The sequence below is a fragment of the Vidua macroura genome, chromosome 10, assembly GCF_024509145.1.
Source record: "Vidua macroura isolate BioBank_ID:100142 chromosome 10, ASM2450914v1, whole genome shotgun sequence".
NCBI lineage: Eukaryota > Metazoa > Chordata > Aves > Passeriformes > Viduidae > Vidua > Vidua macroura.
Window position 1 is genome coordinate 10,163,356 of NC_071580.1, and position 11,207 is coordinate 10,174,562.

An 11,207-nucleotide genomic window follows, 5' to 3' on the forward strand; every position below is an offset into this window, starting at 1 on the left:
AAAGCTAAGAGGAACCTCAGTCAACACAAGAGTGAGCAGCCAGAGATGGAGACATCTCTGCTTTACTGAATCCCCTAAAATCTATTCTGTTGATGCTACACAGCAGTGAAGGAATCAGATATGAGCTGAGACAATTACTGTCTCCTCACAGAGCCTGTCTCCACATTTTCAAGCAGGGTCCTATTCTTACCCTGCCTGCTCTTTGCAGCTGATTACTGATCTATATTATCTGCACTTCTCAAATATCTTTTTGGAGGCTTTTCCCTGCAGTGCAGCCCTGTCCATCCTCCAAGAGTGAGTTAATCCTGCACCCTCCACAGCTGCACCAGCTGCAGAAATCCAGGGCTCAAAGAGGGTAAGGCTCTCCCCCTGTCCCCACAAAGTGCTGTGAGGATCACTGTGCCCTGCCCAGTCTGCACTGCCCCCAGCAATGGTAAAGAGGGCAGACCTAATCCCAAGGCACTGCATGTGGAGCAAGCATTTCCCCAGAGCACACCACAAAACCTATCCTGCTTCCAAGGAAGGAGAGAAGCTCCCAGGAGCTGGGGAGACACAGGATTGTGTCACAGCAAGGCTTCTCCAGCAGGTGCAGGATGCCACTGGGCCAGCAGCAGTCCTTAGCCCTGCCTGCAGCACAGGCTAAGCCACAACTGCCCTGCTCCAGGGAGGGAGGGCAGAATCCAGCCCTGCCTCTGGCCCTCTCAGAGGGGCTGATGCCAGCAGTTCCCTCCCTGGGCATGTCCCTGCTTCCTCTGCCTGTTGCCTTTGTTTGTGGAGAAGCCCAGCGAGCTCTGTAGCAGGGCTGGGATTTCACACTTGGCACTGCTACAGTTCCCAACGACAAGGGATTCACCTTCCCCTCAGCTGTTATCCAGCAGCCCCCTGCCTACAGGGAAAGGAGGAGCAGACCAAGAATGAAAGCAATGGTCCATGAGCCATCAAGAATGATACCCCACAGAGAGCTACGCTCAGCACAGAGCAGAGGCAACTTAACAAGCCTTCAGCTGGGGAATCCACCCTCACTGGAGTCGTGCCACCCATCAACATCTCTAAAATCCCCCATTTTTCACCCTTCTTTCACATATGGTGGCTACAAAATACTTATTTTTAATCCTGAATGATGAATTTCTCATCAAAGTGGCACCTGTCACCTGTGCAGGTTGTTTGCTCTACGGCTCCAATTCACCTGTGAGTGTGTGGCACAAATCAGCATGGCAGAAAGCTGAGACTCTGCAAAAGCATGAAAAATTTGTTTCCATTGAGAAAATAATGTTTTTCTCACAATACTATCTCCTACCCTGCTGAACCCTTCAATATTGCCTTTCAAGACAATGAGGTGGGTAGGAAAACTGCTGTGACCAGTTCATTAGATGGAGAGGGGCTGGTGTCATGGGGTTGACATCTCAGCTTTACAGGGATGTGAAACCGCCTCCTGCACAGCAGAACAAAGGAAAACTTTCCAAAGGAATCCCAGAAGCAGTGTTTGTCAGGAATGCTGCAAGGAGTAAAATATGCCAGGTAAGAAAACCTTTTAGTGCTTGTGGCTGAAGAGGGAATGAGATGTGTGGTGTAAACTTGTACCATGAACTACTTTTATCATCCTTGTCACTCGAAATACACAGATAAAATTTTTACTGATCCCTCTGGTGATGGGTGTAAATCCTCCAGACAGACTTGAAGTGCCAAGCACTGTGGATTCGGCTCAGCCACAACTGCAGGGATTTGATATCTAAAATATCACTGTGGCTATAGTTCTTTTAGTAAGACCACAGAAAAAATATCACATATGTATCAATATGCCATGTGTGTGTGCATACGTGTGGATGTGGATGGTCTTGGCTGCCCTCAGACAGGCAGCGTTCTGAAGATGAGCAGCCTGAGAGGTAATCTCAGTTTTCTCATTGACCACCGAGCCTCAGCATCACCGTTTGAAACATAAATTTTATTGCAACAGAGAATTAAAAATAGTACATTTGAAAGAGTTGCAGAGTGCATGTCATCAAAGAACTAGTCAGAAATCACAACTCAAGCAAATCATTGCAAACAATTGGAACAGAAAGTTTTATTAAAACAAGTGGAAATCAAACTCAAATTTTCCTTGTTTGTTTAATTTCACCATAACTGTGGATTGTATATTTACAGTCTTCGCCTCTTGTGGTGAAGGTTCTGCTCAGGGCAGGGCAGGGATGGATGGGGAGAAGAGGTGGGTTTCAAAAGCTAACAGGATGTGAAAGTTTTCCAGAAGAAGTTCTTGCAGCCTGCTTTGCGTTCCCGGGGTGCCAGAGCGGGATTTGAGTTAGCCGAGCGCTCCAGCTCCAGTCTCACTTCATCCTGCTCAGCCCCTCGGGACAAGTCCTCAGACTCCAGGGCTTCATTTTCTGTCTGACTTGGCTCTGAAAGCAGTTCTGCCAAAAAGTACTTGGCCAGTTCCTTGGATACAAAAGACAGAAAGGGAAAAAGAGATAGAGAGACCACAATTACTGCTTGATTTTTGAGCACCACTCTGTTCCTCTAAGACTTCTCTGTGGCTGGATTAGAGACATTCAGGATGCAGGAGAAGAGGAGCCCTGGCTTTCCGAAGAGCCCAGCCTGACAGCTGCTATGCAGCAGTTGTGTCTATAGCATCTACCTGGTGTGGGGAACAGACTGCTGTCCTGTCCATGTCTTTACCTTCTCTTCCCATAGCTCCAGCACTCAGCGCCATACTCAGCAAGGATGCCATGAGCCTGCTGCTAAAGTGACACGGGGAAGGTCTTTGGGGGAACTGGCAGGGGAGGTTGAATTGGTCACCATCTCACTGGAACTTATTTTTCTTCTAGTCCCTCCAAGCCTCGGCTGTCACCCAGCATGGATAAGGCCATTGTTCTGTGCTCTGGGGAAGCTGCCTTCATTCTGTGACCCAGAGAAACCCTTGGGAGCTTCACCAAGAGCTCTGCCCTGTGCTCCAGCAGTGCATGCTCCTTACTGACCACCAGCACCCAGCTGGACTCTCTCACCTCCCAGCACCAGCTGCCCAACCTGTCGATGGCTCAGCCCCGGCGGGGAACCGGTGGATCTGCAGGGAAAGGGGGTTCTGCAGCAAGGAACCGCGCGTCTCAAACAGGGACACTGGGGAAGTCTGGCGAGGACCTGGAGGGGTCTGCAGCAGGGGTGCCAGGGGCTGTGACAGGGAGCGGAGGTTGTGCAGAGGGGAATCGGGATCTCTGTAGAAGCGGGAGCCTGCAGCGCGGCCGTCGGGGCGCCCGAGGGGTACCCGCGGTGCCCGCCCCGTCGCGGGGCTCTCACCTGCTTCCCGGCGGCGGCGGCCAGGGACTTCTGCAGGAACTGCCGGAGCCGCGGGTCCGAGGGGGCGGCCGAGACGGTGCCGAGGGCCAGGGCGATGGAGAGCAGGGCCAGGGCGCACTGGAGGCGGCACGACAGCATCTCGCCGGCGGGTCGGGCGCGGGAGGCGGCGGCGGGAGGCGCTGGCGGCTCCGCTGCGGCTCGGCTCCGGCGTTGGGGATCTCCTCGCCGCCCGCCGCCTTTATAAACCCTTCTCCTGACGTCAAGGCGGGGGCGCCCCCCTCGCCCCACGCCGCCGGGGGTGGGTCTCTGGGACGGGGGGAGAACGGGACCGGGGATGCTCCGCTCTGCCCGATGCCGGCCAAGCCTCCACGGTTCCCCCTGAGCTCCCCTCCCCTCCGGCCGCCCCCCGGCCGCCCCCAGCCCCCGTCCCCAAATCACCGCCCTTCCAGAGCTCCCGGCCCTGCCCGTCCGCTCCCTCCTCCCCGGCCACAAGCCCACCCGAGCGGCGGTGGGGGGTCCCGGCTGTCACCGCTCACCCGCGGCTCTGACCCAGTGCCGGAGGGTGAAGCCCCCCAGCAGCCGCTCTGCCAAAGCCCCTCGCCCTGGAGCCAGGTCCCGCCCCGTCGGGTGAGAAACGGCTCCAGGATCCGGGGCGCTGCAAAGGATCCCCTAAAGGGGAATTGCCTCCGGCTCCTGCAGAGGGTGGGGGTGCTGAGGTGCCCTTGGGGGGTCCTTTTGCCTCCTCCGCCCATGTGGGTCTCTCCGGCACCGGTCCGTTCCCAGGCTCCCTCCCGCGGGCAGCTCCGAAGCGTCGGGGGAGAGTGCCCCGGCTCCTGCCGTGGCTCCGCAGCTCCGGGAAGCGGTGACAAATGTGTGCCCGGCTCGGGGCGTGCTGGTCCCTGGCTCAGCCTGCGGGGACCCTTGTCTCCATCTCAGGGTCGCTGGACGTGCTGGCCCCTTGGCATGCACCTGTCCCACTGGGATGGTGGGACAGTCTCTCCCACTCCTCCAGCCTCGCCTGTGAGCTGGCTGGTGCCCACAACAGGAAAAGCTGCTTCAAACGCCCTGAAGGATCAGCCTCCTCAGCTGTCTCCCAGCTGGCAGGAGCAGAGCAGGATGTGCTGGAAAGGGCCTCTGTTGTCAAAAAAAGAGTATCAGAATCTCTCCTATCTCAGTTTCCAGCTGATGAAAGTCAAAGACTTGAGGGGAGAAGAATTCAAGTACTGCAAAAAGGTCTCCAGAAACCTTCAAAATGATATTTTGCTTCATGATGAATTAATGTGCATCCCCTGCTCCACTTTCAACCCTGGGGCTGCTGTCTGGGTTTGTTGAAGCTGACCAGGGAGTGTGAAGCATGAAACAAAGTGTTCCTGCTCTGTTTAACAGTCCAACATGATGAATTGGTGCTGCTTGCTGGTTCCAGACCAGGTAGAACTTTGGGCTGCACTGCAACTGCCCTCCCTGGATGGTGCCTCCCTTCTTTTGTGCAGTGCAGCTCTGCAGCCTCACATAGCTTTCATCCTCTTTATCTTTCCCAAACTGTGGAGCAAAATTAATAAAAATCATGAGAGAAAAGCCTTCATTTTTAGCCTATGAGACCCTGAGGGTTGGGTTTACTTGTGCTGCATTTATAGCCAGTTTTTCCCCATCTGCCTGACGTGAACAAGGCCAAGCTCTGTCTCCTAGCACTGGTCTTGCTCTGGGGAAACTGGTGGAGAAGAATCAGCCCCTGCTCTGGTTTAGACAAATTCCCTTGCTTTGGGCACAGGACACAGCCTCCTACCAAGGCCAAGGGAAGTGACTGGACCCAAAAGAGCAGATTGTCCCTAAGGGCTGTGACTGTCAGAGCTTTTCTCTCCACCAAGATCCTGTGTTAGCAGCTGGACCAGCATCTCTCTCCTCCTGTGGGCAAAGAAGCAGAGCCAGTCCTGGGTGTGGCAAATGGCCAAGGCAGCAGATGCCAGGGTACCAAACCTATCCTGGTCCTCTTGCCTGCCTTCAAGAGAGGCTTCCTAGGAAAGGATTCTCTCAGCAGCAGTAATTTTGCCACTTTTCTAGATGTGCCAGCAGCAGCAAGCTGGGCTCTTCCATTCTACTTGCACTGAGAATAGACTTGTTTTGTAGCCCCCAGGCTCTCCTGCTTGGCACAGCCCAGCCCAGCTGTGCCACTCTGCAGTGCAAGCCTGGGCCAGCTTTGCAGAAGGCTCCAGCTCCCCACCAGCTCATCCCAGCTTCCACAGCCCAGGGCAGTGCAGCCTGCTTGGGTTCCACATTGGAGAGGAGCAGAGATGGAAATGGGAGACAACACTGGGTTATTTCAGACTCCCCTGTGGCTTACTGGAAGCTGTTATCTAACATCCCCTGCCACTGCACAGCAGGCAACTCTCCAGCCTGGCACCCCTTCTGTCATTCAGCATTTCAACCCAAGGGGATGGGGACACTGGGAACTGCCATCACTCCAGAGCTACCATCCTCCTTTAGCTTCTACAGTGATGGATCTGCCCTGAAGTGCCAGAGGGATCAGTTCAGCACCTGTATTTCTTAGAGCATGGCAATGGGCTGGAGTGCAGCCTTGGACTGCTGCATAGGATGGAGAGCTGTGCTGCATTTCATCACCCTTTGGACTCACCTGGACACCAGCGTGGAGATGAGAGCTGTAGGAGCTGTCAGAGTGCAGGAACAACCTCATTGATGAGTTCCCCTCTTTCTCATTTCCTGATAACTTCCTGTGGGGCCAGCAGGACTTATACACAGCTAATGGGATTTTGCAGAGTTGCATGGCTCAGTCAGAGATGGATGGGTTCCAGGTGGGCTGGCAGGAAGGGTTTTAGGAAGTTGGTATGGTCCTGCTGCCATCAAATGGGGGAAGATACCAGACTTGATTCCTAAGGGGTTCTGAGAGGCCATTCTTGATGTCGTGACCAAACCCAGGCTGCTCAGCACCTTGTTCTTCCCCAGATACCCACAGCACTTCTGTGTGCATGAACCCAGCTCTATTAAAGATGTTCAGACCAGAACTGTTTCCCTGTCTTCAGCCACACCTTGTTTTTCATTTTTGCATTTACCCAACTCAATCCTGCCCTGCCAAGCCGAGCCACCTGGAAATGCAGAGCATCCAGCCACTGAGCAATAATGCCCAATGGGACTTTGGGTAGGAGAAATGCTGTTGGAGTTGTTGGACCACCTACAATCCAGTTCCGGGCAAGCATAGACCATCAGTCACACTGGGAATTCCTGGCTTTGATGTTCACTGGCTACTCTGACTTTTCCAGGCACATGGGGACAAGGCTTGGAAGATGAGCCTGGTTCTGACTCCATCTCTGTGCAGCACTGGAGCTGGGTGGCTGTGCCTCTGTTCCTCCCTCTACCCGAGGGAGGTTGGAGGAATTACATAAATGTTCCCCAGCAACAGAGCAATGCTGACCACATGGAAGTGTCTTGGATTTGTCCCACTGAATCTCAGAAGCTCACCTGAGCAAAGTGCGGTCAGTTTCTTCTCTATGGTCACGCTCAGGACATGACAAGGCTCCTGAGCCAGAGCAGCCTCAGAAAGGCTCTGACATCCACCTTTTTGGGATTTTACCTTTTTAGGATTCAGCTGAGGTTGTGAGGTTGGTGAAGCAGGACCAGAGACAAAACTTTGATGGGACTGTTCCCCTAGAAATATCTCATCCTGTTTAAAGGAGAGAAATTGAACTCCCATGAGGTCTGAGCCTTGTTGACAGATACAATGTTGAATGGACCAAAGTTTTCAGGTAATGTTTGTGAGAATCCCTCTGATGTTCTCCTTCTGAAAAATTTTTGTTTGTTTTCAAGGAAAATCTAAAGGAAAAAGACCACGTGCTTTGGTTCAGAAAACCACCTTGTGCTGACCTGGAGAAACCAACAACAAGGGAGTGGAGAAAGGATGTCCATCTGCTCCATACAAGTCTGGACTGTCTCCCACAGAGGACTCCTGGGGAAGGGGTAAGGGCAGACCTCCAGACGTCCTCATGACTGGTGCAGGCATGGAGCAACGAGTGAGCTGCAGATTGACTTACCAGTTTCCCTTCCCCCAGCTCCTCTATGGGATCAGTGTGCTCTGAATTTTTTTGCATTCATTCTCCAGCCAGATAAATCCATCATCCGCTCGGCTTTGGCAAAGGCAATTCTATTCCTTTCTTTCTGCCGCAGCGCTGCAGGGCATGTGGCTTTGCAGACGATTGAATTGCACTGAATTCCTGTGACTGCTTCCTTACCCCCACGCTTCCAGCTTGCTCCAGGGACCCAGAGCAGTCCAGCAATGCCCGGGTCTGGGTGCACAGGCTGTGTGCTCGGCAGGGAAGCGTGCCCTCTGCTGTCACCGCAGCCGCCAGCCCGGCTCCCATCGCACTTTATCTCCCTCGCTATCACCTACGGATCACTCTCCACACTCTCAGCTCTGCTTCCACAAGCAGGACAGTTTTGCCCTGGATCACTACCTTGCCAGCAGGGAATACCTCTTTTCTTTATATTCTAGCCCTCAAGCTGGTAGGGCTGAGCGGTGATCTGGGAGCCAGGGCGGTGGCATTCCCCGCGCTGCCTCTGGACTTGCAGCTGGTGCTGTGGGGCAGTGAGGAAGCTGCTACAGCCCCACAGCTCTAGCAGCTTGCTGGAAATCTAATAGAGCAGGTTCCTCCCCCGGGAGATCCAGATGAGTGGAGAAAGAGTAGTCAGTCATGCCTGAGTGATAATAAAAACCAAGAGCTCAATAAGAGAGAGAGCCTCTGGCTGAATGGTACCATGTATCCCTGGAACGGGGCACAGAGGTAGCTACAGTGTTGGGGTTGTACGTGGACTTACAACAGCCCTGAGCGGCTTCTGTTTTTATAGTAAAACTTGGGCACAGATCCAAGAGAATTTGCCTTTCCATCAATTACAAGCCTCTGGGATTCCTGCTCCAGTACCAAAGAGGGAAGGCAGTCAGGCAGCAGAGGTTCACACAGGTGGAATTCTAGTACCTAATTTTTGAAATGTCTCTGTCTAAGAGCCTGAGCTGTCTTTAGGATTTCTGATGCTGCTGCCTGAGATTTATTCCCAGTCTCAGCCACCTAGGATACTGCCATATCATCCAAAGGGCTGATAGCAGCTGCCCAGAAGGGAAAAGGAAAAGGGAGAGGGAAGAGAAAGGGGAAGGGAAAGATATGGTAAAGACAAGGGAAAGACGAGCAAAAACACTTGCAGAAACAAAGCTGAACAAGCTGAGCTAAGAGTTATATACCAGGTATGAGAGTTAAATACCAGGGTATTTACCTGTACTACTGCAGTGGCTGCCAGGAGTCAGGGCCATGTTTGGGACCATACAGAGAGATGCTGGCCTGAGCTGTGAGGAATTATTAGCATAAGAAAAGAGATGATGGGTGCAGATGGATGAGCACATAAAATCAAGAAATAATTATCTCTGCTTTATCTCTGTATATAACTCTCCTCTATTAACACCATCTCTGTTCAGCCTGGAAAAGGCTCTGGGGAGACCTTACAGCACCACCTAAACAGGATTATAGAAAGTCGGCGATGGACTTTTTACAAGGATATGCAGGGACAGGACAAAGGGGAATGGCTTTAAAATGAAATAGGGTCAATTTAAGCTAGATATAAGGAAGTAATTATTTACTGTGAAGGTGGTGAGGAACGGGTAACCTAGAGAAGCTGTGGATGCTCCACATCTGGAAGAGCAGTCTGGATGAGGCTTTGAGCAACTCGATCTTGTGGAAAGTATCCCTGTCCACGGTTGGAATTGGATGACCTTTAAAGTCCCTTCCAACCCAAACGATTCCGTAATTCCAGGACTGCGTGCTTAAACTCCATCTTCTACTGCCCTCTTGTGGAGACTCGGCAGAATGCAGGAGCGCCCCGGCCCCGGCCCCGGCCCCGGCCCCGGCCCCGGCCCCGGCCCCGGCCCCGGCCCCGGCCCCGGCCCCGGGGGTCGTCCATCAACGCTGCCAAAAGAAACAAAGCATCCCCTCCCCTAGTCCTGCTCACTTCCCTGGAGTTTGAATCCCCATTTCCTGGGGGATCCTGGGCCTCCGGGCAACCAGCCATTCCATAGGCTTGGTTGGTGACCTTCCCTCCGAATGCCAGGCTGTCTCTGAAGCTGGGCTTTCCAAGGGTGAACAACCCAGCAGTACGGACGTGGGCAGGGCCGAGCAGTTCAGTGTTGGTGGGTATAAGGCAGGCATAAAGCACATGTAGGGCAGCGCTGTGTGTGATGGCTCCCTCGCCTCTCCAAACACTGTCTGTGCCAGATGCAGGCCTTTGACAGCGGATTGCTATCGCTTCAGCTGAACTGCCTGGAAAAGCCATGACATCACTGTTAAAAAAAAAAAAAAAATCCATCAGGAGGAGGAAACCATGCTCCGGGAAAATACAGTATTTATTTTGCAAGTGCAGCTGAGCAAGTCAATAGGAAATAGAGGTCGTGGCTACACAGCTGCTTTTCTGGGGCAAGTGGAGCTGTCAGTCCAGCCCAGCTGCTTTCAAAAGTGACAACTGCAGTAACCGGAGAGGCGGTGAGCTCAAAGGCAAGCAGGTCCTGACAGGGAGGGGAGAAACCTAAATATGTGTGTCAAATGAGAGCAGTGTGTCAAAACCCTGTTGTGAGGACAGCCAGCTTTACTAAACATTAAAAACCTACTCAAGAAAGGTAGAAGGGGAAAGCAAGTGAGGGAATAAGGTGGGAAAGCAAGATTTCACTATTATCAACACTCAGGCAATGATCCATTTGTGGTCATTTTTCCACCATCCTGTGTCTAACACGAGTAAGTTGGTGAGGACTTATGCTGGCCTCAGTCTTTGGGGTGAAAAATAGGCTTTTGCCCAGAAGGATGCTTGGGAAGACCTCACTTCATGAAATGCCTGCCCCACAGCAGGCAGGCGCTTGCTGCAGGCTGCCAGGCAGCCATCCTGCCTGGCCAAATCAAACAGGAGGAGAGAAAGGCTGGCTTCAGCTCGTTGCTCAGCTCTTGCCTTTTTGTGAGGTTTCTTCACATGCCAGCAGGTCGGGGCTGCTGGGGGACAAGCCAGAGGAGCTGTGGGTCACAAAATCATAGAATGGCTTGTGTTGGATGGGATATTAAAGATCATCTTGTTACAACCCCCTGAGACACCATGGGCTGAGACACCTTCCACTGATTACAGTTACTCAAGGCCTCATCCAGCCTGGCCTTGAACACTTCATGGATTTGACATCCATAGCTTCTCTGGACAACCTGTTCCAGAGCCTCACCACCACTCTGGGTAAGAATGCTTTCGTAATAGCTAATCTAAATCTACCTTCCTTCAGCTTAAGGCCATTCCCCTTTGTGCTACCACTACATGTCCTGGTGAAAAGTCCCTCTCCAACTGTCTTGTGGGCTCCCTTTAGGTACTGTAAAATGCTCTAAGGTCTCCCTGGAACCTTCTCCAAGCTGAACAGCCCCAGTGCTCTCAGCCTGCCCCCAGTGAAGACATGTTCCAACCCTGCAACCAGCTTAGTGGCTCTCCTCTGGACTCATTCTATCAGGTCTTCCTTGCGTTGGGGGTCACAGAGTTGGACACAGTACTCCAGGGAGGGGCCTCACAAGACCAAAGTAGAAGTTAAACTTTTTAACTTTCATCCTGAAACAATGTGTTTATTTAGAGGCAAGCAGGAAAAGGCAACTCCAATGCCTTTAGATGAGCACAAAAAGCAAGAGCTCAAATATGTTGTAAGGAAGAACAGCAGAGCTAAAAGCCGCAAGCTCACAGAGACGAAGACCAGCCACTCTATCCAGGTGGGCATCCTGTCCAGATCCAGAGGCTATGCTAAGCCAGGCAATTCCTCGGGAGAAACTTCTCTAAGAATAGCATTACTATTATCAGTCATCATGATCCCACTTATGGGGCCCAAAAGCATCTTCATCGCTCCTGGTCCTAAAAACATTCAG

At 52.6% G+C, this 11,207-nt stretch overlaps 1 protein-coding gene across 1 annotated transcript; it reads right to left on the reverse strand.

Moving 5' to 3' along the window:
* Nucleotides 1-1,921: 1,921 nt before the first annotated feature.
* On the reverse strand, nt 1,922-3,520 carry SST (somatostatin). Its single transcript, XM_053986367.1, has 2 exons — nt 3,286-3,520; nt 1,922-2,430 (listed from the first exon to the last, which is right to left on the reverse strand). Exons 1-2 carry the CDS (start codon nt 3,421-3,423, stop codon nt 2,218-2,220), a joined length of 351 nt encoding a protein of 116 aa, XP_053842342.1. The 5' UTR covers nt 3,424-3,520; the 3' UTR covers nt 1,922-2,217.
* Between the last annotated feature and the right edge of the window lie 7,687 nt (nt 3,521-11,207).

Bases quoted from the DNA above. Each gene is read 5' to 3' on its own strand.
- SST (XM_053986367.1), bottom strand. From the start codon at position 3,423: ATGCTGTCGTGCCGCCTCCAGTGCGCCCTGGCCCTGCTCTCCATCGCC. The intron at 2,431-3,285 runs GTGAGAGCCCCG...TTTGTATCCAAG, and splicing joins CCGCCGCCGCCGGGAAGCAG to GAACTGGCCAAGTACTTTTT.